Source organism: Callithrix jacchus, chromosome 9 (genome assembly GCF_049354715.1).
Source record: "Callithrix jacchus isolate 240 chromosome 9, calJac240_pri, whole genome shotgun sequence".
In the NCBI taxonomy this organism is placed as follows: domain Eukaryota; kingdom Metazoa; phylum Chordata; class Mammalia; order Primates; family Cebidae; genus Callithrix; species Callithrix jacchus.
Window position 1 is genome coordinate 41,428,218 of NC_133510.1, and position 27,374 is coordinate 41,455,591.

Sequence of the window (27,374 nt, forward strand, 5' to 3'; positions counted from 1 at the left end):
CTCTGTGGCTCAAGGCCCTCACCATAAACCATAGCATTAGACTGTTTAGTCTCCAAAACTCTAGGCAAACAGACATGCCTATGAGGCAAGGGGCCTAGAGGTGCTCTCCCAATTGCTGAGGGCAAAGGCTAGACCTTTTTGTTCAGTAAGGTTCTTTGCTGCATAAGTATAATGAGCACACCTCCCATTACTTATTACTCAAATTCAAAATTATAATACAAATAATGACCAAGCATATTTCATTTGACAATGTGCTGGAGTAAACTCACACTGGTTCACAAAAATTAATTCTTACATTCTTGGGAATTTTGTAAGCCACTTGTTAAACACACTTTTATAAAAAAAAATATAAACCATTTTTATACATTAGATTTAAAATGAATATAAAAATGCTCAAAACCCATCACGTTTTAATTATTTCACCGTTAATATACTCTTGGTCTTATTTATAGCTGCTGTACCTGTTTGGTGAAAATGCTGTAGAGTAATGTGCTATTATATACATCTTCCCATTTCTGTGTTCAGTGAGGTCACATTGGTTGCATAAAATAAAACATGGTGAAAATATTTGCACCATGGAAATCAGCAAATGCTATGAATCAGGATTTTAAAAAATATTCTTTGATTTGGAGAAACATTTCTCTGCTCATTCAACTGTGACTAGAGCAGTTAAGAGTATTTTATAGGCTACAACAACATTGGAATAAATGTCTGATACTTTATTTTGAAATATAAAGTACATCTAGAGCTCTTGATCCAGATGGAATAATTTTCCTTAAAAAGTTTAACTTTTCATTCACATTTGTTTGGTATAAGTCTGAGTTCTATTTAAAATGTAAATTTATACAATGGCACTTTAGTGCTTCCTTTGACATTTCCTGTAAGTTGTAGAGGTTGTATAAGACACTAAAAGTAGCTTTTTGATTTATGTATAATTAAAATATAAAATAAAATGTATGTTATTAAAATTGCATTCAGATAAAAATCGTGTTCTTATATACACAATAATTTATAAGACTTTGAATATTAGCTTTGCAATGTTGCAGCAGTTTTCAAAGCCAGAGATTCCACTCTTTGAAGAATTCTGGCAAATCCTTGATATTAATGTGGTTCAGGACATGCTACTCCAATATATGACACCATGACATATTGAATATTTTAAGCCAAAGGAATTCAAGAAATGGCAGATGCAAGAAGGACTTTCTGACCTTCCTATGAAGCAGGTCATAAGACGCTCATGTGAGAGGTGCCTTTTCTATCTTCTAAGGAGATTGCCCTTATTTCCAAAGCTGGAGCAATGCCCAGATAAATATGAACAAACAGGCCTTGCTAAGGTTCCCCCAGTTTACACCTCTTAGTTCATGCCCATTTTTATCCTATCATACTTTTCCATGTTTCTTTATTCTTCAGCAAACCTACTTTGAAAACAATCAGGTTTAACTATTTCTTAGGGTCTTCAATTCCTTATGAAGTCTCCCATGTCACATAAAATGTATATTAAACAAATGTGTATGCTTTTCTCTTGTTAATCTGTCTTTTGTCACAGAGATCCAGCCAGGAACCAAGAAAGGTAGGAAGGAAAAGACGGTTTTCCTTTCCTGCAATATTTTTTCTTGCAATGTACATTTGTATACTTTTATCTTGTAGTAATATACTAACAGAGTTTATTGCCTGAGTGCCAGAAAATGCAAGGTCACAAATAATTTTTGATACTCGTAAATTTTATTGCTGTGCAGATGCCACAGAGAGACTTTATGGATGGAAGGGAACACAGTTTACCTTCATGAAGAGCCCCTTTTTTTTCCTGCGGCTGCAGCATGCTCCCACTATTGCTTCTGCTGCCACCATTGCTGCCGCCAGTCTGGGCCAAGGTCTGGGCACAGCCCATGGCTGCCCTACACCTGCCTTGCCAGGTGTTGGGCCAGCTTCTTAGAGCACATGTTGTCTGCTGTACCACAGGCCCATGGGGTGGGGGATAGTTTAATTTTTTTGTTCTTATTTCTACTTTTCTGTATTTTGTTCAAGAACAGTAATATTTAAATAACTAGACCACAAAAATTATATTTTAATGCAAACTATATTATTATATCTTTCGTAAACTATATGTTACCTTTGTAACATTGCATTTGGACATTTATGTAGGTTATATTTCAATAGAGGATATCATTATGTTGAAAAAGAGCATAGGGGGCAGTGTTTGTTAAAGCTTGGTAGACTTTATTCAGGACCATTGTGATAGTTATAGGGACCACTGCAATGTAGTCCTTCAGTGGGGAAGAGAGATTGGACTCAACTTCAAATACAGAAAGAACCTCTTATGCTCCATATCTCTTGCCAAACTGACTTAGTAGCATTCTTTGCTAAAACTGGATTTTACAAGGAAGTACACCGATGCCCTAGGAAAAGGTTCAGAAGAATAACTACAGTTTGGTCAAGCAAAGAATCTTTGACACCAGTAATCTGAAATTTGTTGTGTTACAATATGTTGCCCTTGATTTGTTTTTAGTTGTGTCCTGATCTCTTTCAGAAATATGATCCATCTTAATTTGCATGAGTGATTTAATCTATATGAGCCTCAGAGAGGCACTTCTACAATAATTTATGTTTTATTATAAATTGCTTTGAGTGGACACAAAGTGTTTTAGGAGGTAATATTGCTCTAATTATAAATCCTTTAAAAATAATCAGAGGCTAAGTAACAAGAAATAAATCTAATTTACTTTTGGGCCCCTTTATTAGCCAAGATGGGTGTTGCACACTTTGAGAGAGAAGCAGATGGCTTGATGGGTTGGCATATCAATGTAAACCTCTCTCTGACATCAGTACTTCTATACTTTTCCTACAACACAGAGCGATATTGAATTAGGAGATCATAGAGCTCTAAAGGAACTCATTTTAAAAAACATTTACTAATTGATTGTCCTTGAGAAGACTTGAAGTATTTCACTATTTTAATTTAATCTCAAATTTGTCATCTGAGCTAAATTGAATGCAGATACCACTGAACCTAGAGGATTAGATAACCAGGAATCTCGCTTTGAGGTTTCCTTGATCTTTTCTTTTTATGATCTCGTTGGGGTCTCAGCCCTGAGTCCTGTACTATTCTCCACTGTCATGGAGCACTCTGATACTGTTTTCATCTAAAAAAGGAAACAACTCCAGTAAGAAGGGGCTGATCAGGGCTTTTCCTTGGACAAGGGTGACTTAAGGATGATTTGAGGAAGGAAAAAAGACTTTCCCTTTATAAAAGTCTACCACTGGCTGGGCGCAGTGGCTCATACCTGTAATCCTAGCAGTTTGGGAGGCCGAGGTGAGTGGATTACCTGAGATCAGGGGTCCAAGATCAGCCTGACCAACATGTTGAAACCCTGTTTGTGCTAAAAATACAAAAAATTACCCGGATATAGTGGTGTGGGCCACTATATCCAGCTACTCTGGAGTCTGTGGCAGGAGAATCACTTGAACCCGGGCGGTGGAGGTTGCAGTGAACCATTGCACTCCAGCCTGGGCGGCAGAGTGAGACTTTGTCCCCTCCCCCCCAAAAAAAGTCTGCTATTAGAGCCTTTATTTTATTTTTTGAAGTAGGGTCTCACTCTGTAGTTTAGGCCAGTCTTGAACACCTGGCCTCCAGCAACCCTCCTGCCTTGGGCTCCCAAACTGCTGGGATTACAGGTGTGAGCACAGGCTGTAGTTTTTAAATAAATTGCACCTGGCCTAGAGTCACTTTTGGGGGTTAAGACATTCTCTCTAGAGAGTCTCTGTTAATTATAGGTAAGGATTGATACATTGATTTTTTTTTTTTTTTTTTTTTGAGACAGAGTTTCGCTCTTGTTACCCAGGCTGGAGTGCAATGGCGTGATCTCGGCTCACGGTAACCTCCGCCTCCTGGATTCAGGCAATTCTTCTGCCTCAACCTCCTGAGTAGCTGGGACTACAGACACGCACCACCATGCCCAGCTAATTTTTTGTATTTTTAGTAGAGATGGGGTTTCACCATGTTGACCAGGATGGTCTCGATCTCTTGACCTCGTGATCCACCCGCCTCGGCCTCCCAAAGTTCTGGGATTACAGGCTTGAGCCATCGCGCCCAACCTTTTTTTTTTTGAGACGGAGTTTCACTGTTGTTACCCAAACTGCAGTGCAATGGCGTGATCTCGGCTCACCGCAACCTCCGCCTTCTGGGTTCAAGCAATTCTCCTGCCTCAGCCTCCCGAGTAGCTGGGACTACAGGCGCGTGCCACCATGCCCAGCTAATTTTTGTATTTTTAGTAAAGACGGGTTTTCACCTTGTTGACCAGGATGGTCTCGATCTCTTGACCTCGTGATCCACCCGCCTCGGCCTCCCAAAGTGCTGGGATTATAGGCTTGAGCCACCGTGCCCGGCCTGATACATTGATTTATTACATCTACTGTGATTTCAGCAAAGATAATTTCACTATCCCAGCCAGCTGTTAACTTAGCTAGACTTTTATGGTGTTAAACACACACACACACACACTTGAGCAGCTTTGGGTCATCCAACCTATACTTAGCATATTGTAGCACAAAGTGTCTTCTTAATACATTTTTATTAAGTTGATAGGCAGGGAAAGAGGAAACACTATCGTGTGTTATGTTAGGAGATAGACTCAGGTGTGTCTAGATATTAAGGTCTGGATGGTAAGGTCACCAAGGATGAAAGGTTTTGATGAAAGAATGAAAACATTCATGGCCAGGATTTCCAGTTTTATTTCTCAGTCACTAATTTCAAGTCACCAAATAAAGTGAAAGTGAAACGTATTTTGAGTTACAATAAGTTTATCTTAATTCATTGAGTTTTCAACTGTTGAGATATGTCTTAAAATTTTTTAAAAAGTAACTTTTCAGCACCCGGGACAACAGCAGCGGCGCCGGAAGAGATGCCGTCCACCCGCCCGGCACTCTCGTCCAGTCGCCGGCTTGAAACTTTGAAACTAAAAAAAAAAAAAAAAAAAAAAGTAACTTGTTATAGTGAAGAGCCACACAAATACACATATAGTAGAATAATTTCTGGATTTTATTTTTTATGTCGGTGAACTTTTTAAGGATTTAAGGAGGATGAAAATAAAAGGGTGACTTTTTATTTTCCCTTTTTCTATCTGGATGTTTAAAATTCCTGGTAACTTCTAACACTGAGCAATGGAAACTTACAAGGTGACTGAAAGAACTAATAGAATTTTCAGACCTGGAGAAATTCTAGTAGTCATCACTCTGAGACGTATTATTATAATCAGTATTGAAAAAAAGAAAACAATCTTTCAGATAAATTGGAAGTTTTGGAGCCACAGCCAGAGGCCCTAATACAACTCCTCCCCATCCCTGCTTCTTCCCTGCCCAGTACTGAATTAGCAGGACAGTTCACACACGCCCACAGTCCAGGAAATAATGAGACCCAAGTGATCCAGTTGGATAGAAAAAGTAGTTTGCTTGGCATCTTCCAAATTATCTTGAGTTTAAACAAACAATAAAATAAGAAATGTTTCAGAAACCAATTCAGCTCCCAGGCCCAAACCAAAACTCGAACCTGGGACTTTTTGTAAGTGCGGACCAAGAAATGGGCTGTAAAGTTAAACAGCCGGTGGCGACTCTTGAACATCCCCGGGCAGGGAGAGCAGGATGTCGTTGTCTGGGGATACCCCTTCTCCTGGCTTTGGGGAAGCTGCTCTCTGTCCCCGCAGGTTCCTCCGCCGGAGGCTGGGTCCGCGGGAGACAGCGCCTGGAGGGTGAGAGAAAGCCCGGGCAGGAGAGCACGAAGCCGGCGACTTGACGAGAGCGCCGGGCGGGTGGACGGCGTCTCTCCCGGCGCCGCTGCTGTTGTCCCGGGTGCTGAAAAGCCGGGAACTTCCCGAGAAGCAGCGGCACTTTTCTCCCTGGAAGGTGGGTGTGGGGGTTCCAGGCTGCGCACCTGTAAACCGCCTGGTCCCTCGTGGAGGGGTCCGCCAGATGTGCTCTTCCCCAGCCCCATTCGGGGGAGAACAATGGGGGCTGGGGCATGAGGGTGAGCACAGCCGGGTACCCCGGGGTGCCCTTCCCCGCCTCTCCCGGACAGCCGCGCCCCGCGAACCCCGCTCCACCTGCAGGCGAGGCGGCCGGGGGCAGAGGGCGCGGGGCTGTGCGGGGAACCAGCCCTCGTCCCGGGATTGGGGGGTGGAGGAGAGAGCGAGCGGGCATGCGCAGTGGGGCGGAGGAGGTGGCGATGGCCGGGGGAGGCGGGGGGACTGCTGTTTATTTGCAGCTGGGCCAACTCGGAGGCACAGGCGGCGGCGGAGCGCCTGGCGCTCGCGGCAGGTCCAGCTGCCGCAGCACCATGTCGGAGCTCCCCTCCGGGTAGCCGCCGCGCGCCGCCGGGGCCCCGGTAGTGGAGGATGCCAGACGCCCGGGAGAGGCCAGGGCAGCAGCGGCGGCGGCGGCGCGATGGTGGTGATCACCTCTGCCCGAGGCGGCGGCGGGGACCGCGCACCCTCCCGGCGGCGGGGCTGCGGGCTCGCGCGGGCCGGCGCCGCGGCGCTGCTGGCCGGGGCGAGCTACCTGTGCTACTGCCGCTCCCTGCAGGGCGAGTTCGTGCACGACGATGTGTGGGCGATCGTGAACAACCCCGACGTGCGGCCCGGCGCCCCGCTCCGCTGGGGCATCTTCACCAACGACTTCTGGGGCAAGGGCATGGCCGAGAACACCAGCCACAAGTCCTACCGGCCGCTCTGCGTCCTCACCTTCAAGTGAGTCGGTCCCCCACCTCGCGCTAGCCGCCGCCGCCGCCCCTACCCTCCGCCCTCCCTCGGGCCGGGAGAAGTTGCGGGACTGGTTTGGGGGCATTTCATTTTTGCCGCCCTTTCCCTCCACGCCTTCCTCCTCTCCGGGCTGTGCAGGGCACTTTGCTCCGGGATCCAGGGCCCGGCTCTTCTGGGCTCTCGGGGTGGTTCCGGAGGCGCCGGCTGGGGAGTTGGGATCGAGTTTCTCAAGTGTCTGCGCTCTCGGCGGGCTTCTCTCTCCAAGCAGGGCTGGGAGCGGGCTGGTGGAACCGCCTCCGCACCCTATCGCCTGCCGGATCGTGACCAAGTGGGAACAGCGCGGACCCAGAGGTTTCCGGAGGGGTGGCGGTGGTGGCGATGCTTCCAAGTTGAGAATTTCTCGGAGGCTGTTGGGCAGCTTTGCAGATGAGAAGTGTATCAGCCCCTTAAGGTTTTCGTTCAGATGAGACGAGGCGGGAGCCTTGAGCTGCCAGGGCTGCGTGGGTTTAGGGGAGGAGCGGGAAAGGTAGCAGAAGACTCCCCCTGGCCCCCGCCTTGCACCCTTGGCTGCTCCTCGAGGCTCACCAATCTGCCAGACCGCTCCAGATCTAGACTTGTAGAAGGTGCAGAGCGAAGGAACGCAGACCATAGGCTTCTCCAGGGATCCTGGGGTCCCAGCCGAAACAGTTTTTCTTTTACAACCTCAGAGTCATGATTCAGCATTTCTGGTGTGAATAAGTGTAAAGAGAAGGGAGAATATGCCAGGTTTTTGTGGGGTGGAGTATTTTCTTGAATTTAGCTAGTTTCAGAGGAAAAAAGAGAAGCGCTCATTTGAGGGAAGTGCTTACACATCAAGAGCTTGACTCAACCCTTTATAATGTGGCTCAGCATTTAAGCTCATTTTAATGCGCTGGTCAAAACTGTTGAAATAATATTGGTGCGGTATTATGGCGTTTTAAGCCTTTTTCCAACGGGTGTAATAGGAACCCGTGTTTATGGTAATGATTATTTGAGACTGGGTTGGCCGCTTGAAAAGCCTGTTCTGGCTGGGAGGCTTAGGTCTCTTGACAGGTGTCTCTGATGACTCAGAAAAGAAACCATAGCAATCGGCAACAATTCATGGTGTTTTGACTTAAGTCTTACACTGAAAGTTTAATGGTTTTAAGGAGAGTGAGAAAATTACACATTTGACTCTGAAGAGAATATAGACATTTGTCCTCTTAGAAAGCTGTTCTGGATTTCTACTGAAAGATAACCTAGGCTAACCTCGTTATTCCGTTTCCCAGGTGTTTCTTAAAATCTCCTTAGATGGGACAAATATAAATGTTTCACTTCTAGATTGACCTGCTTTTTCATTTATTACAGTCAGGGTTGTTGGTTAATTTCAGGTGTGCAAGTTCACAACATGAGATGTGCTTGCTGTCTTTTTAACAGCCATGGAGACCATCCTGGTCACAGGTCTGAGTACTTTTCAATTAAAAAGGGCAGAGTCAAATGTCTGTGCCTGCTTGCTGGAGAGTAGGGCAGGGTGTTTTCACTTCTTGACTTTCTAGAATGTTTTCTTCTCTTTTCTATGTTTTCGCTCTCTCTCTTTCTTTCTCTCTCTCTCTCTTTATTTTGATGTGGGATCTTACTCTGTCCTCCAGCAAGGAGGCAGTGGCATGATTATAGCTCACTGCAGCCTGAAACTCCTGGGCATAAGCAATCTTCCTGCCTCAGCCTCTCAAGTAGCTGAAACTACTGGTACATGCTATGCACCCAGGTATATTTAAAAATTTTTTTTGTAGATATGGGGTCTTCCTATGTTGTCTAGGCTGGTGTTGAACTCCTGGCCTAAGCAATCTTTAAGTCTCAGCCTCCCAGTGTGCTGGCTTGTGTGCATGAGCCACCGCGCCTCACCTAAAATGTTTTATTTTTCTTTGTAATGGAGACAGCAGGCACAGAAAAGAGAAGGGTGGAGGAAGTAGACAGAGGTAAGGCCATCTATTAAGAGGAAAATTAGCTAGAGGTTGACAGAACAAGAGCAAAGGAGAGTTGAGAGGTTTGGGAGGAAGAGAGCTGAGGGACTTGTGGTAGTCATTGATTGTAACAAGCAGCTTGGTATTGAAGAGGCATGGCTCTCTAGATATTGTATGCTACAGCCTATAAAAGATACACTCTTTTTTTGAGAAGACTGAGTTACAAATCTAGAAAGAGCAACACAGCACTAATTGGAAAGAGACAGCTGCCTCTTCAGAAAGAGAATGTTAAGTAGTCTTTCTGTGCTTACATGTACTGATTTAAATAAGATTGGACAGTTTTCTCTATAGTCAGCCGAGGTGAAACTGCATCTTCTAGTGCAATAGCATGAAGCTGGAGGACATCAATGACTTTAGACCCACATAATTCTACAGGATGGTACAAGGAAGGACAGAAAGCCACATTTATTAACTGTTCACTATGAACCAAGCGTTGGCCTAGATACTTCACATAGATTATGTCTTTGTGATTTTTATTTTAGTGAAAACACAATTCAAGGGGCCCTTTAAATATGTGCAAACCATTTTAACTGAATTTTAAATAATGCTTAAGTGAAAAACTTTGAGATTTCAAACCCATTTAAAAAAACTTTTAAAAATATAATTGTGCATTCCCATGAAGTTTAAAGTAATAATACAGATTCCTTATGCTCTGTCCATTTCCCCCAATGGTAGCGTGCTGCATTACTATGGTATAATATTACAACCTGGAAATTGACATTGATGCAATCTACAGCATTTAGTCAGATTTCACCCATTTTATATGTACTTCTATTTTTTTTAATTTTGCTAAGTGTGTATTTAGTTCTGTGCAGCTTTATCATACGTGTAGATTTCAGAGACTACCTCCACAGTCAAGATACAGAACAGTTCCATCCCAAGGATCCTTGGTACTTCTTTATTGCAGTCATGGACACCTAATCTATAACAACTACCTAATCCATTATCCCCTCACCCTGCTCCATAACAGCCATGAATCTATTCTCCATTTTTATCATTTTGTCTTTTTAATACTGTTGTATAAACAGAATCACATAGCATATAACCTATTGAGATTGGCTTTTTTCACTCAGCATATCTCTGGAGCTTCATTCAGGCTGTTGCATGTATCCATAGTTCATTCATTTTTATTGCTGAGTTGTATTCCATTGTATAGATATACCACGGTTTGTATAACTATCCACCTGTTGAGGATATCTGGGTTGTTTCCAACTTTTGGCTATTACAAATAAAGCTTCTATAAAAATTAATTTACAGGTTTCTGTGTAAACATAAATTTTTATTTCTCTGGGATAAATGTGCAGGAGTCCGCTGGGTCATGTGGTGGCTGCACATGCATATGCTTTATATGAAGCTGCCAAACTGTTTTCTGGATGTTCCTACCAATAGTGTCTGAGTAATCCAGTTTCTGTGCATCTCTGCCAGCACTTTGTATTGTTGCTGTTTTTTACTGTAGCCATTCTGACAGGTATGTAGTGATATCACATCTAAATATGTACTGCATTAATTTACCATTCCCTAGTGGCTGATGATATTAAACATCTTTTCATGTGCCCATTTTCCCTATTCTCTTTGGTAAATGTGCCTTTGTGTCTTTTGCCCGTTTTTAAGTGTATTTTTTTAATGCCAAGTATTTAAGTTCTTTACATATTCTAGATATATGTACTTTGTCAAGTATGTGATTGGTAAATATTTTCTCCTACTCTGTAGCTTGTCTTTTGTCCTCCTCAAAGGATCTTTCCTAATGCAAAACTCTAAACATATGTTTTATTAAAACATACATTTATTTTTGATTCATCGAATGTATGTCACACATACTGAGAGCTAGAAATTTCCTTAAGAATAAATGTAATTTATAGATGCATAATGCTTATTGATATAAAGGTGCTTGTTTGTGTACTAATAAATAATAAAGGTACTTACTTAGGTGGCAAAGATACTAATTATATATTTTTTCAAATAAGGAATTAGCTAAAATTTGAAATGAGGAAATGGGTTATCAGACCATCTACTTTACCAGTTTTGATGGCATGGGACAATGGCATATGAAGGCAGCTTACCAAGATGTGGTGGCTTTGCACTACGTCACTTTAGCTAAGTTGGGACTATGTTTCCTAGAATTGCTTTTGCAGGATGATCTGGGTTAGGGCTAACCATAAGAAAAATTTCTGCAAGATTTGGAGGGTGAAAGTGAAGTGGCCATGATCGCATTCAGAAGGTTGGCATGGGTTTTGTTGCTGCCAGGCCTCGTGCACATTGTCACAGAAATGCTGGTGAACCTGCTGTTGGTTTGCAGCAGCAGCCAGGCCCTCAGCTCCTCCAGTGCTTTCTCTTTCAGGTACTAGGAATCATGTACAGGTGTGGTATGCAGCTCTGCAGGAAGGAGTGCCAGACTTTTTGCAAGCCACTTGCATTATTACAGTTGGAGCCTTAAAGGCAGTGGGAACCAGACATATATTTTAGCTCATCCTTGTGGGTTCCAGCTTGCCCTTGCTTCTTCCTCCTTCAAGTCCATTTACTCTCTCTTCCAGAATGGCACTGCTGCTCTGCTGGCTTTCAACTTGAGTTATAGACACAGAAGCATCACACTTACATAGGCTATTTAACCAGCTCCAGCAATTGTAAAAGGTCAGATCCCTGTAATACATCCCTTCTTCTGAATCAGTCTTGGTAATTCTGCTTTTCTAGTCAAACCCTAACTGGTACAAATGAACATCTCTTTGTGTTACTTGAAGTGGATTTAGAATTATAATAAATTTCTGTTTCCAATCAAATCTCAGATTTTGTCTTTTCATAAGATCATGCCCAAGGGCATTCAGGAGTATTTTTGGACCATAGTTGTACAGAGTCAAAACATCTGTGACTCTGTAGCAATAACTTTCTTTTTAAGATTTTGCTTCTTTATCCTTCTCTGGCCATGACCTGTTTGTAAGCCTGAAATCAAGAAGAATGCATTAAGCTACTCTGTAGACAGTGAATCGACACAGAACCAAACTCTATGATGTCCATAACACCTCCCTGGAAAAAATGGTCCTGAATGGTTTAAAAGAAACTTAACTTTTTAATTGTATACCTCCCTTCTCTTGGGAAGAAGGTATTGCTGAATTGTTTACAGTGCCATTTCATTCAGTAAGCAAGTGGAAGTCTGCTTCAACAAGCAAGAACCAATGATTTTTTTTAATGTTAAAGATGGAGAAACTAAGCAAATTAAAGGACTTTAAACTCCTGATTATCTCTCTATGTGTTTAGCCTATTAGATTATATTTGCTATAATACTTTATTTTATTAAGGGCTTCTGGTGGTATTATGAACTGTAAGAGTGAAAGTGGGTGGTTTAAAACGTCAGAGATAAAAAATAGAACATCTCAATATGCACAGCTGTAGGAATTTGCAACATTTTAATGCTTGATCTTGAAAGTTTTTTGCAACAGTTTGCATCTTTTAGTTACAAATAGTATTCCAACTGCGAAAATAAACACTAACTAACCTTCATGCCCACAACCTTAAATAAATGTTGATATGTTCCTTTTGGTTCTATTCCTTTTCATTTGACTTCTGTGGAATTTCATTTGATACAGCCTGTTGCTACACGGCTGATAAGTTTTCTAAGTCCATCGTAGAAAGCAAATGAAGATTCTCTATGATATGTGACTAGATTGTCTGGGATGTTCAATGACAGAAATAGTCAAGGGCAAATGTGATTGGAGGCAAGAAAACTTTTATAAAGAAAAATGAAAAACTGCCTTTGAAAAATTTTTGCCACGCTAAGGTTATCTTGGAAGCTCCAAGAAGAGGAGGTTGTGGTTATAATCTGGTAGGATATGCTTTAGACTACAGTCTGTAGTGTAGGAGGGATGGAAAGTGAGAGGGATATATTTTTGGACTCACGAGGGTTTTTATAGGTGAGTCCCTGAATGAAGGCTGGGAAGTCACCTTCTGAAGCAGTTTATTATTACCAACCAGTGTCTTTTCTATCTTTCTTTGGAGCTACATTCATATTTTTTCTAACTTTGAGGATGTTGTCATCTCACGTAAAGAGAGGGGTAAGGAATGTCTGATCATGCCCACACAATGGCAGTGTTCCTTTCCCAAATGATAAGATATGGTTTTTGTTCCATAGCATCCTTTTTGATCTGCCCTGTGGCTACCTCTCTGACCTTAGTCTACCATTGTCCACCTCATTCTCTGCACCAGCATTCCAGAGCCCTTGTTCTTTGCACAGGCAAAACCCACTCTACCAAAGGCCTTGCATGTGTTGATGGTTCTTCCTGAATGCTTTTCCCCAGATCTGTGCAGGTCTTGTGTGCTCACCACCTTCAATTTCTGCATAAATGTCACTTCATCCCAGAGGCCTTCCCTGGTGGCCAGGTCGTCTAAAGTAGCAAACACTCCTCTGTGTTTTACCCTTGTTTCCTTATGCTGCTTTGCCTTAGTATTCCTCTGAATGATGCTGTCTGTCATTATTTTTATTGTTGATTTTTACCTCCCATCACTACAGTGTAAGCTCCGTGAGGTTTATCTGTAGCACCTAGAACTAAGCCTGGCTTGCAAAGTAGGGACTCAAGAATAATCACTGAAAGAAGGAATTTTATTTGTCAATTAAAAATAAATTAATTTTTTAAAGAATGAATAAATCCTTTTTGTGAATGTTCAGATTATTCAGGTCAATACTAAGGTAAGGTTACAGAATTATAATGTAGAGAAAAAATTTACTTGGTTTCCTTTTTGGCTAATTTACCTTTGTTCTTTCTCTCGCAAAGAGAAAAGTGGAGGCAGACTAGGAATTTCCTCAGATATATACAGAGGATATCAGTGGATTCTGTTTACTGAAAGATTCTGAAAGGTATGACTGTGACTTTCTATTGTAACTTGCCGGGACTGTAACTCTAGGTAGAGATTGAAGATGTGTAGCACTTTTGGATCTTACTCTTCTTGGGTGGCATATTGAAGTACAGATGGTTGGTAGATGCTTGCTGCAAAGTTCAAGGTGAGAGACAATAGCTGTACCTTCAAAATCCAGAATTATAAGGGGTTCTCACAACATTCTGATCTCAGGGTCCTAAAATTCATCTATGCTTTCTATAAGGAATGGCCTTGTTGAAGTAAATAGAGTACAAGGACCTGAAAATATTTTATCAGAGAAACTAACATGACTGATTTTTTTCTTGTCTTTGTCCTGGATTCTTGGGGGGGAAGTTTCTGATCCCTTGGAATTTCCAAAGTGAAAGGAATGTCATTATTATTCATGATGGACTCCTGGGATCACACCTAAGTTTATGTTAAAAAGGAGTTGACTCATGGTGGGCTCATAGATGGTTACAGGATGAGGACTGGTTGTGGTATAATGAGCAATTATATGATTAGAGGATTGGGGCTGCAAGGCATGTGATATTACTCCTGTATCCCAACCTCCTAGGAGGGAAGAGGGGCTGAAAATTGAGTTGTTATGTGGTCAGTGTTTCAATCAATCACGCCTACATTTTGGGACACCCAATAAAAACTGTGGACACTGAAGTTTGCTTGAACTTCCCTGGTTCATTAATCAATCATAGGTTGATGTGCTGCGAGGGTGAAGCATCCTGAAGAAACAGAACATTTATGCACAGGACCCTCCTGGACATTGTCCCATAGGTTTCTTCCTTTGACTGGTCCTAACTTGTATCATTTATAAGAAAACTATAACCATAAGTATAAGGGTTTCCAAATTTCTGTGAGTTGCTCTGATGAATGATTGAAATTGAGAGTTGTGAGAGGCTCTGATTATGTGTAGCCAGTTGGTCAGAAGTACCAATGGCCTCGGGAACTTGTAGCTGATGTCTGAAGTGTGAGGAGTTTTGTGAGGGACTTTTCCCTTAGCTGGGAAGTCTGTGTAATTCTGGGGAGTTGATGTCAGGCTGCATACACACAGGTGCTCCACCAAGCACACATCTTTAAAAGAAAACAAAGTGTTAAAAATTGACAGCTCAGTTAAAACTGAAATATTTGGCCTTGGTCTGTTCTAATTTTTATTATTTGCTGGCCCTCTTTGTGAGGATTTTCTTCTACCTTCCAGATATGTTTACTGATCTTCCTGCCCTCAGTTTTCTTACCCTTTCTTTGGTACAATTATTACTCTAATAGCTGTACTATTACTCTAGTACTAATGTGACAGTGACAACAACCTTGCTTCCCATGGAGCAGCTTTCCCATGGGGCAGCTTCCTCATAGCCAGATAAGGATGTGATGCATTGGACTCAAATCAAAGCCATGGATTTTGCTTTTGCTGCAGAGTGTCAGTCTCCCCTCTGCACTGTTGTTTGCATCGGTGCCTGGGAATTACATCGTTTGGTACTTCAGATACATTAAGTGATGATGATTTGCTGATTTATTCCTGCTACTGAAGGGAATGCAGAAGAAGAGCAACCAAAATGATTGAGGGCCAGCGGGATTTGCCTTAGAGGAAAAATGAGAAGAACCAGATGTTGTTATTTATTGGTTGAGTGATCTAAGAAGACTATGGAAACCCCTTATAAGCATTTGAGAGCTGTAATGATGGCAAGAGGGGTGGGGGAAAGAAAGATGAACAGTAATAGAGGTAGACAGGAGAATGTGCTGTGTCCTTAGCATTGGGCTGTGGAAACCCACACAGAAAGCATTGGAGAACCCATCACTGTAGACACCAGAAACAGATCATAAAGGGATACTTTTCATTTTTTCTTTACCCTGGTTTGTATATTTTTGGAAAAGAATGTATGTTGCATCATGACTGAGAAACCTGGGCTTTTCTGGCAAGCTGGGCAACCCTGGCAGCCTTTCCTTAAGCTTTGAGACCTGTCTCCCATTGTTCTGAGTATCACCTGGCTTTGAATCACATGGGGTTGTTTGGGGCAGATCTCTGGGCACTAATTCAGATCTATTGCCTTGGAATATCTTGGGATGGAATCAGCGAATCAACAGGTATAGCTACCACTCCAGATGATTAAGATGCTTGAGAACCACTGGGACTCATGGGGGCCCATGTTTAATGAAGTTAAGATGCCAAAATCTCCCTGGCATAATGTAGAGAAAGGAATGCAAAGGCTCACTGAGATAGGAATGTTGGCATACGTTTATCACATGCCACCTGCACACACACCCTCTCATGCCTCCATTGTATTCCCAGAGAGGGCCAGATGACTTTCCCTTTTCTGAAACTTTGAGAATTACATTGGTGAAGGAGCACCTGCAACTTCAAGAAGCTCTTTGGTGAGTCTCTTCTGTAGGCCAGGTGTGATGTGGGAGATGCTGCCATTGAGGTGGACTTTCTGACTTCATGGGGTGATGGGATCCAGGAGTACCAAAGACCAAGTGGCAGAGTTTAGCTGCCAAAGACAAGCTGAATGCTTTGACCATGATGGGCTTCTGGGACACAGTGGTAATCAGAATGTTTTGACCTACAGCAATCATTGGTGGTGGCTAATGAATCATATTGTCCTGAGGAATGAAGCACATGAGCAGCCCTCTAAAATTTTGCTTGATCTTTATTCCAGGAAAACTCCAGGTTCAGGACCAGGAATCAGGCTTGGGTCACCACAATGGAGAGTCATGATGTCTTACCCAGTTTGCAGACTTATGCCAGTTCCTTGAGGTAGAGCCATTTGATTGACGTGGAGTTGGGGTCCTTTTGAGGAAGGACTCTAGTATATAGCTAGCGTGTGTCTCTATTTCACAAATATAGACTGTTACTTTTTTTTTTTCTTAAACCAGAGCTATTGTCAAAGAAGAAACTTAAAAGAGAGTGATGGACTTTATTTTAAGCTCCATGTTGTGGGAGTGAGGAGGCAGAGGACAGTCAATGGGTCTTTCTTCTCCCTTTCTTTCCACCCCACAACCCCCTTTGGTGCCAGATTGTGTGATCCTGTGCCCTTTCCTGGGAAGGGATATGGCAGTGCTGCAAACCAGCTTATCAGATGGCTGAGAACTCATGGCCCTACCTTTCTAGACAGTTTTACAGGAAAGCAGAGAGAGTTCAGATGGAGAAGGGGCAATTTGGGTTCATATTTGCCAAACTCCGGAAGGTTTTCAGTTAGTGAGAGATGGCTATTAAGATTATTTCAGAAAAAAACTATTTTATTTCCTACTGCTTGGCCTGGTTTTAAATGAAGAATGAAGGCTACATCAAGTAAAATGAGAGATTCTTAGAGTCAAAAGGGAAAGATGATCCCATGTCAACTTAATGTAAGTTCAGTCAATTTTTATTTAGAATCTTTTGTGTGCTGAGTGAGATGGATACAATGACAAAAAGAAAATTAGTTTCCTATAGTGTATGAAAAAATACTCAAAACATTTGAGGAATATAGTTAATGACTTTTTTAAAAACTTGGTTAAGTTCTTTCATAAGGGTACATTCAGGGTGATATGGAACCTGAGATTGTTCTTTTTAGATGGTATTTCATGTGGGTTGTCATTTTTCTTCTGTGTGGACATTTCTAGTTATCCAAGTACCTGATGTAATTTTAAGTGTTTAAATGTGTACTAGCTTCAGTGTTACTTCCTATTTGGAGCTGAAGCCTGCCTCTCAGTGCTTTGCATATTAAAAGTTGAAAATTTAAATGCTAAAAGGGTCAGGCTAATCTTAGAGTAATTGAGGGAAGTGAGGTGGATGTGAGGTTATGTTGTAATACTTTCCATTTTAGGCACATGGGAATATTCTCCCCTTCCAGAAATATGCTTTGTTCCATTTTTCTTCAAGCAGTCATTTTGACTGTTTTATTGCCCATGTGTGGTAGTCATGTAGGCTCAAGAAATCTTTCACTTTCCTCTTGACTGTACCAAAAAAATATTGTGTGCATAATGATAAATGAATGCTTTCAGGTTAGGAGTATGATAGGAATTAGTAGAGACTATGGCAGTTTGTGAGCCCTTGTCCTCTTGAGATGGGCACACAGATACTTCCATTTAGCCATGTAGGCCCAGAGTTGTCAGGTCCTCTAATATTTCAAGAGAAGCTGGATTTTTCTTTTCTTTCTTTTTTTTTGAGACAGAGTGCCACTCTATTGCCCAGGCTGGAGTGCAGTGGCATGATATCGGCTCACTGTAACCTCCGCCTCCTGAATTCAAGCAATTCTCTTGCCTCAGACTTTCGAGTAGCTGAGATTACAGGCACATGCCACCATGCCAAGCTAATTTTTGTATTTTTAGTAGAGATGGGGTTTCACCATGTTGGTCAGGCTGGTCTCAAACTCCTGACCTTGTGATCCACCTGCCTTGGCCTCCCAAAGTGCTGGGATTGCAGGCATGAGCCACAGTGCCCGGCTGAAGGTAGAAATTTTTATGTGAAGCCACCTGTTTTTAAAATGCTGGTAAATAAAAAAAAAGTATGAAAGTGAAACAGAACAACCTGCAGGCTAAACTTAGCCTTTGGGAAGCCAGTTTGCAACATCTTTATTGACTTGTGGTTTTTCCCTAGGGAGCAACTTAGAGTAAGTGCATTTCTTTAGTATTACTTTCATTCATTCATTCATTCATGTGTATTCATTCATCCAAATGCTTATTGCATGATAATAATGAATGAGGCATTGTGCTAAACACTGTGGAAATAGCCATATATATGCCAAAGATCTTTTCCCCTGGAGAACTTGGCATCATTTCTGTCATCTTTCTCTAGAGTGAGCATCATCCATTTCCTCAAACCTACATTCAAGAGACATCATTTCTGAGGGTCTTACCTCTCCACTTAGCATCCTGAAGTTCTTCTGGGAAGGTACTCTGTGTTTAAAAACACTCTGAGGGTCTGCTCCCCCACATTGGATACCACCTATCTTGCCTCTCCCATCCTCAGGTAGAATACCTCCCTCTTCCCTATCTCTGCACCTGGTAGGTTTCTCCATTGCCAGAATTCTTTAACATTTAATTAGCTGTTTAATTACCTTGCCTGCTCCTACTACGCTGTTAATTCTTTGGAAACAAATGCCACATCTTACTTCTCTTGGTATCTCTGGACCTTGAATCATATCTGACATGTAGTACATGTTTAATAAATATCTGATTGTGTAAATTGAAATAAAAATTGTTTGACTTGTGCAGTTCCCTGTCTGTCTGGTCTGTTTTGATAACCAAGACACATTAACTGTTTGGGTTGAAGGCAAATAAAAGCTTCAGGACATCATCTATGTTTTAATCTAGACTGCAAGTATTTTGTTCTCTTGTATATCCCCATGTGAGTATTTACTCTTACCACTATTCTGTCTAATCCTGTTAGAATTAGCTAACAATTTCAGCCATTTAAACTCTTTGTGAATGTCAGCTAGTCTTCCAGTATGTTAACTCTCCTTCCCAGATAAAGACATGTTATAATCTTGATAAGAATATACTGTATAGTTTTATTAAACCTTTGATAAAAATATTGGATAAAGGCCAGGTGCAGTGGCTCATGTCTGTAATCCAAGCACTTTGGGAGGCCAAGACCTGCGGATTACAAGGTCAAGAGATTGAGACCATCCTGGCCAGTATGATGAAGCCCTGTCTCTACTAAAAATACAAAAAATAGCCTGGTGTGGTGGTGGGTGCCTGTAGTCCTAGCTACTCAGGAGGCTGAGGCAGGAAAATCACTTGAACCTGGGAGGCAGAGGTTGCAGTGAGCTGAGATTGCATCATTGCACTCCAGCCTGAAAGCAGAGCGAGACACTGTCTCAAGGAAAAAAAAAAAAAAAAAAAATATATATATATATATATATATATATATTATATATATATTTATGACAGAACAGAGGTAATATCAGAACCCTGTGACATACACTGAAGATTTCAGTCCAAGGAGACATTGATTGATTATTCACTGTTCTTGGTGTTGCTGCAAATCTGTCTTAGGCTATCTTGTTTGCAGGGAGATTTTGATAAATGCCTTTGTTAAAATAAAGATGCAATGCAGCTATCACATCCCATTTTCTATTAAATTATGAGGTTAATCAGTGAACCCCCTTTTTGTGAACCCATATTGTCTCTCAGAATCAGATTCTTTTCTTCATGATCACAACATGTAGGATATGCTAGAACCTTTTGTTAGCATTTTGTCTCAAGCTCACTTGTCTATAATTTGGAGAATTCACTCTCCATCTTTTTAGATATTTAAAAAATACTCCTAACTGCAGATTCAGGTTGATTTCATAAGGCTTAGATTCACCAATGTTAGGTTCCAGGTAAGGGACTTTCACACCATTATGTCTACTGCAGGGGCTCCTCATTCAGCAATTTATTTTATATTTTGGCATCTAACTGAATTTACTTCAAACATCAGGCATTCTGGTGTGTACCTTTTAAAGCTTCTGATGCATGAGCCATACCTTCTACAAGTGTGTTTTTTCTGTAACCCCACAGATGCAATTGGGTGCATTATGTCCTGTTATTAAATTTAAGGCAACCTTCAGAAGTCTCTCTGTTTGGCATTTCTGTCTCACAAAAGTATTTTTTTACAATCTTGACTAAGCCTTGACTAAGTTCAAGAAATAATAATGTGGATAGTGCCTGGATATTTTCAGATATGATGCATATGAACCATGAAGGTGACTCATGCCTACCATTTTGTGCTGTTTTTTTGTAGTTGTTTGTCTGTTTTTTGAGACAGAATTTCACTCTTGTTGCCTAGGCTGGAGTGCAGTAGTGCACTCTCGGCTCGCCACAACCTCCGCCTCTCAGATTCAAGTGATTCTCCTACCTCAGCCTCCTGAGCAGCTGGGATTACAGGTGTGCACCACCATGCCTGGATAATTTTGTATGTTTTAGTAGAGACGGGGTTTCTCCATGTTGGTCAGGCTGGTCTCGAACTCCCGACCTCAGGTGATCCACACACCGCGGCTTCCCAAAGTTCTGGGATTACAGGCATGAGCCACTGCGCCCAGCCCTTTATACATTTTTTGGAAGGAGAAAGGGATATATGATAAATACCTGATAAGAGTATGGTAATATACTAACAATGCCATCCTTAATAATGCTGTTTAGATTTCAAATGGTTGAATAATAAATACTTTGCAATAATAAGCCTTTTGTCCTCTTCTAAGAAACGGTGCTATTATTTTTAATCCAAATTTATCATCTAAATTTTAGGATGCTTGAGAATAGTCAAATTTATCAAGGGTTTGGTTTGTTAGATGTCTTGCCTTTCTCACTATTGCCATTTTTACAATTTACACTGTGAGATGCATTCTTGTACATTTATTCTCCATCTTTTACATGGAAAATATATATTTATATATATATTATATGGAGAATATATATTTATATATATATTATATGTACATATATATGTATTTATATATATGCTTGTATATATATTTTTTATATATTTTGTATTTTATACAAACTTTTCTGGTTACTTCCTTATGGAAAATTCCTGGAAGTGGAATCGTCAGTCAAAAGTATAAACCTTTTGAAGCGTCTGATGCATGTTACCAACCAAAAGACCTTCCAATTTGGACATCTACCAGTTGGATGTGAGATTGCCTGTTTTCTCTCATCATCGTCACTGGTGTGAATGAATTTTAAACGAATGGCTTAGTTGGTATGGAAAGCTCAGCCTGATGAAGTGGAAAACAGTGTCAAATCAGCCTCAGAGGGGTGGGCTCCTAAGGAACTGTATCCGAGTACTCCAAGGACTGGCACTTGGTCTTGCCTTTCCTTAACAATTCTCCCATCCCAAGCTTTCTGATTTCAAACAGCCCTGCTGCCTTGCGTGTGTTCCTACACAGGAATGTCATGCTGGTCTCCCTGCTTTAGTTGGACCTGTGAGTTCTCTAGTCCACTGCTTATTCCTTTTTCCCTCTGGATGGGTAATTTCCCACTAGGTTCCTGTATTGAGGATGCTGCAGTGTGTGCAGTCTCATGGGTCTGCCAACATACAGCTGGGACAAATCTTGCATCAGAGCCCTGGAGTTGGATCCAATACAACAATTCATTTTTCTAGGCTTAGTTAAGACTCTGATTACTTCAGTGGGAGTGAAAGTGGAGTTTATTAGTAAGTATGACATTTGCATTCATATGTCCAAATAAAGCTTGAGATGTTTAAAATTCTGTAGATTAAAGCTGTGCACAAATTACGTCAATTATTTAGAATATGCATATGTCATCTCTAAAGATGACTTTTTCATTCTTAGTTGTTTTGGCAAAGAGGAGCTGTTTCTATAAGAGAAGCAGACCAAAGGCCTGAGAATTGAAGACCTGGGATTGCTGTTTTGGTAAAATGGACTAGAGTACAGACAACTATAGTCGGGACCACTTAGGGTATTGATACTCCCTGAAAAGAACCATACCTTGCGCAAGTGTATTTTTTCTGTAACCCCACAGACTCAATTGGGTGCATTATGTCCTTTAATTAAATTTAAGGCAAGCTTCAGAAGTCTCTCTATTCTGCTTTTCTGTCTCATGAGAGTATTTTTTTTACCATGTCGAACAATTGTTTTTCCTTCCCTTTGCTGTTCTCTTTCAGTTTCTTTGCAATGGTCTTAGAAATTAGGTCCTGAGATCTGTGGGAATTTTTGTTAAAATCATTTCATACACATTCTGGAATATGATGCTTTTGCTCATATTTTCATTTCAGCTGCAGCTGGTAATAGAATGTAAGTTCCCTAAAGCTTCCTTTGTGGGGTGGTAATTAGATGAAGCTTCCAGATGCATAATCTGGAAACCTGGTTTCTGGTGGCACCATGGGTGAGAGAACATTTGTCCCAACTGTGACCACAATCATAGTTTCATGGTTTCTGTTCATCTCCAGTGTCTGTGACTCTGGCCCACGGCCCTTTGGACTTTCAACACTCAGTTGCTTAGGAAGAGCCAGCAATGAAAGCAAGAATATTAAGAGAGTGTATTTGCATTAGCCACAGAGTGAGGGACAAACAGGCTCAGCACCTGTTTGCCTCCCTTCTCAGTGAGACCAAAGTTCCCTGAAGTAATATTGTGTTTTATATGCATGGATTTCTGCACATGGGACAATTCTGAAACAGGAAAAATGTGATACATACCCGAAGATAAAAATTAACCCAATGTTGGGAACCATTTAAAAATCATTAATCCAATAGCTTATCTTTTTAAATGATGGATTCCCTCTGCTTTCCTTGTGCTTATGTTGAGTTTGTAAATGCAGTTTTTTTCTTTTCTTTTTTACAGGCTAAACATATTTTTGACTGGTATGAACCCATTCTACTTTCATGCAGTAAATATAATTTTACACTGCTTAGTGACTCTTGTGCTGATGTACACCTGTGATAAAACTGTCTTCAAGAATCGTGGACTTGCTTTTGTAACGGCATTGCTTTTTGCTGTGCATCCTATTCATACTGAGGCGGTAAGTGTAATTGGATCTTAATGAAATAAAAGAATATGTATATATGTGTGTGTATGTATACATGTATACACACACATATATATACATGTATATAGGTGTGTATATATAGATATGTGTGTATGTATATATATACATGTAAGCTAAGTTGATCTTTTTTCCCTTTTAAAACCATGTGAGTCACGCTACTCAAGTGCTTATATTTATATATAAATTATTTTGTTTGACATAATTTCCTTTTGAGTGTTCAAATTGGTTTTATTGCACCGCCTGGATTTAGCTGCTTTTCTAAATAACTGCTGTTATTATTACAGGTAGTAATGAATGGCCACAGTTGGTTCAGTTTTGTATTTGCAGAAAATTTAAGTCCTAATGTGTTTTAAGCAGCAAGGGCCATTTTGAGGCACTTAGCCTGCTGAGTCATTGTTCCTTCTCCACATTTATATTTTACCTTTTCTCACTCTGCTTTATATTTATAATGTTTATTATGCAGAACTGTAAGTGCTGGAAGAGGACTATAAAAAGTTAGACTGACATTCTTCAAGTTAGAAAGACAGACTTAGGAGCCTTATATATTGTTTCCCAAGTTACTTAATAGGAAGGGTAGTTATTGTATGAGTGATGAAAAATGTATTTAAAAGTATTGGCTGGGTATGGTGACTCATGCCTGTAATCTCAGCACTTTGGGAGGCTGAAGGGGGCAGATTACTTGAGGTCAGAAGTTCAAGACCAGCCTGGCCAACATGGGAAACCCCATCTCTACTAAAAATAGAAAAAAACGTAGCTGGGCATGGTGGTGGGTGCCTGTAATTCCAGCTACTTGGAAGGCTGAGGCAGGAAAATCTCTTGAACCTGGGGGGTGGAGGTTGCAGTAAGCCAAGATCGCACCATTGCACTCCAACCTAGGCAACAGAATAAGACTCCATCTCAAAAAAAAAAAAAAAAAAAAAAAAAACAGTATTGATAGTTTGAAACTATGGTGCTCTTTAAAATATCTATTTAATCATTTCTTGAATCAGACGGCATTTTTAAGCTACTTTGTTTCCCATCTCAGTAAACACAGCTGTTTGTTTTATGTGCTTATGGGTAGATGAAGACTTGATGAGAGGTCCATGGGCACCACAGTTTTATAAGACTTTTCCAGAGCCTTAGCTTGTATCTCTCTGGACACGTCCCTTATGCTGATCTGCCTGAGAATACACCTGCAGTAAAAATGTCATGGTGGTTCCCTTTACCCTTTCTCACTTGCCCTCTGCTCATTTTAACAAAGTTAAGGAATACCTTGCATACACCAGCATCTTACTATGCCCCAGGTGTACAAACCTCTGAGGCATCCTCCAATTAAGTGATCACAAACCCAAAGTAGGGCTTTACATCTTTCCCAACTCATATCTCTACGAAGAATACCACATGGCCTTAGAAGTAAGGTAGGGTGGCCTGTGTTAGTGTTCTGAATTCAGAAGTGACATAGTTGTCATGGGGATGCATGATAATATGTGTATTTGAATGGACACAAAAAGTCTGATTTGAGTAGTTGGTTTGATGATGAGAACTAGTTTGCCATTTAGACTATATGATGGGCAATTTCCACCAACAAAATTCTAAATCTGTAAGCTCAAAGTTTTGACAAAAATATATTTTGATGGGGTGATAAAGCAAGATCACATTATAAAAAAATTGCATGGTTGAAGGTCATTTTTCCAACTCTTTGTATTTTTGACTGAACAAGGTGCCTTTAAGTGGATGAGTCTGAGGCATAAGTAATATTCTTTGTTGAGTCTCAGTAAAGCCTATCTGCTGTACTTAAAAGAAATCATGACAGTAAATGACTGTAATGACAGGTGACTCAAATTATGGCTATGTTTAAATTCTTTGCTTTCGATCAAATTAAAGGAGAACTTGATTGCATTGTCAGCTGGTAGATCATTAAAAATTATGTAAGGTGATAGATCATTATGTGATATTTGCCTATAATTTGGAGTTCAAAGAATAAATTCATTGCTATAACAGGTCTACTTCCATTTTCACTTATTTATGTGAGCAGCCTATGAAGATGAAAGCTAGGAATAGTTAGTATGCTGCTGGCTATCAGAGTCTAATAAAAGGTAAGATTCAGCCACAGACAACTGAACTTATTGAAAAGAAATCCGCTATACCTAGATTATTAAGAGGTAATTTTTAAATTTATTATTTATCACTTTCTGCTTTATTTATGATATATCAAACACCTGTGAATTAATAATTAGAGTAGTAATCCAACACTGAGAAGCTTATGGTCAAAAAATTTAAAATATAAATTTAATTGTGTATATGTTTAATATAGGGAGAAGGATGATAAATGCAATATTCTTAAGCATAACTCAAAGCATAACTATGTAATTCACAAAAATGGTGAGGGGGAAGTACAATGAGTGTGAGTTCAAGGAGAAAGGGTATGAAGTATCTACCAATTAAAGAAGAGTCTATTCATGTTTGGGTAAATGGAAGATGATGAGCTTCAAGTTGCTATAGTGTTCAAATTCCACTTTGTAGATTTAAAACAGGAACATTATGGCCTCATTTTATTTTATTTTTTAAATTTTTTATTGGATTTTAGGTTTTGGGGTACATGAACAGAGCATGCAAGACAGTTGCGTAGGAACAAACATGGCAGTGTGCTTTTCTTTCCTTCTCCCCTTCACCCACATTTGGCATTTCTCCCCAGGCTATCCCTCCCCACCTCCCTCTCCCACTGGGCTTCCCCTTTTCCCCCCAATAGATCCCATTGTTTAGTACTCCCCTTTCTGTGTCCATGTGTTCTCATTTTTCATCACCCGCCTATGAGTGAGAATATGCGGTGTTTCATTTTCTGTTCTTGTGTCAGTTTGCTGAGGATGACGTTCTCCAGATTCATCCATGTCCCTACAAACGACACAAACTCATCATTTCTGATTGCTGCATAATATTCCATGGTGTATATGTGCCACATTTTTCCAATCCAGTCTATTATCAATGGGCATTTGGGTTGATTCCAGGTCTTCGCTATTGTAAACAGTGCTGCAATGAACATTCGTGTACATGTGTCCTTATAGTAGAACGATTTATAGTCTTTTGGATATATACCCAGTAATGGGATTGCTGGGTCAAATGGAATTTCTATTTCTAAGGCCTTGAGGAATCGCCACACTGTCTTCCACAATGGTTGAACTAATTTACACTCCCACCAACAGTGTAAAAGTGTTCCTTTTTCTCCACATCCTCTCCAGCATCTGTTGTCTCCAGATTTTTTTAATGATCACCATTCTAACTGGCGTGAGATGGTATCTCAATGTGGTTTTGATTTGCATCTCTCTGATGACCAGTGACGATGAGCATTTTTTCATATGATTGTTGGCCTCATATATGTCTTCTTTCATAAAGTGTCTGTTCATATCCTTTGCCCACTTTTGAATGGGCTTGTTTGTTTTTTTCCTGTAAATTCGTTTGAGTTCTTTGTAAATTCTGGATATCAGCCCTTTGTCAGATGGGTAAACTGCAAAAATTTTTTCCCATTCTGTTGGTTGCCGATCCACTCTAGTGACTGTTTCTTTTGCCGTGCAGAAGTTGTGGAGTTTCATTAGGTCCCATTTGTCTATTTTGGCTTTTGTTGCCAATGCTTTTGGTGTTTTGTTCATGAAGTCCTTGCCTACTCCTATGTCCTGGATAGTTTTGCCTAGATTTCCTTCTAGGGTTTTTATGGTGCCAGGTCTTATGTTTAAGTCTTTAATCCATCTGGAGTTAATTTTAGTGTAAGGTGTCAGGAAGGAGTCCAGTTTCTGCTTTCTGCACATGGCTAGCCTGTTTTCCCAACACCATTTGTTAAACAGGGAATCCTTTCCCCATTGCTTGTTTTTGTCAGGTTTATCAAAGATTGTATAGTTGTAGATATGTTGTGTTGCCTCCGGTGCCTCTGTTTTGTTCCATTGGTCTATATCTCTGTTTTGGTACCAGTACCATGCTGTTTTGATTACTGTAACCTTGTAGTATAGTTTGAAATCCGGTAGTGTGATGCCCCCCGTTTTGTTCTTTTTGCTTAGAATTGACTTGGCTATGCGGGCTCTCTTTTGGTTCCATATGAAGTTCATGGTGGTTTTTTCCAGTTCTGTGAAGAAAGCCAATGGTAGCTTGATGGGGATAGCATTGATTCTGTAAATTACTTTGGGCAGTATAGCCATTTTCACGATGTTAATTCTTCCTAACCATGAACATGGAATGTTTCTCCATCTGTTTGTGTCCTCTCTGATTTCGTTGAGCAGTGGTTTGTAGTTCTCCTTGAAGAGGTCCCTTACGTTCCTTGTGAGT

At 40.8% G+C, this 27,374-nt stretch overlaps 1 protein-coding gene across 8 annotated transcripts in view; it reads left to right on the forward strand.

Moving 5' to 3' along the window:
- The first annotated feature begins 5,775 nt into the window (after nucleotides 1–5,775).
- Nucleotides 5,776–27,374, forward strand: part of TMTC1 (transmembrane O-mannosyltransferase targeting cadherins 1) — a 309,327-nt gene continuing 287,728 nt past the window's right edge. For 5 of the 8 annotated variants that reach the window (XM_035255931.3, XM_035255932.3, XM_035255933.3 and 2 more), the window contains exons 1-2: nucleotides 6,272–6,734; nucleotides 22,880–23,057. In XM_035255931.3, the coding sequence (XP_035111822.3) occupies nucleotides 6,433–6,734; nucleotides 22,880–23,057 (480 nt within the window). In that variant the 5' untranslated portion in view covers nucleotides 6,272–6,432. Of the gene's footprint in view, nucleotides 5,896–6,271; nucleotides 6,735–22,879; nucleotides 23,058–27,374 lie in introns of those variants that run through there. The other 3 variants (XM_035255934.3, XM_078339007.1, XM_078339008.1) reach the window with 1 other exon arrangement.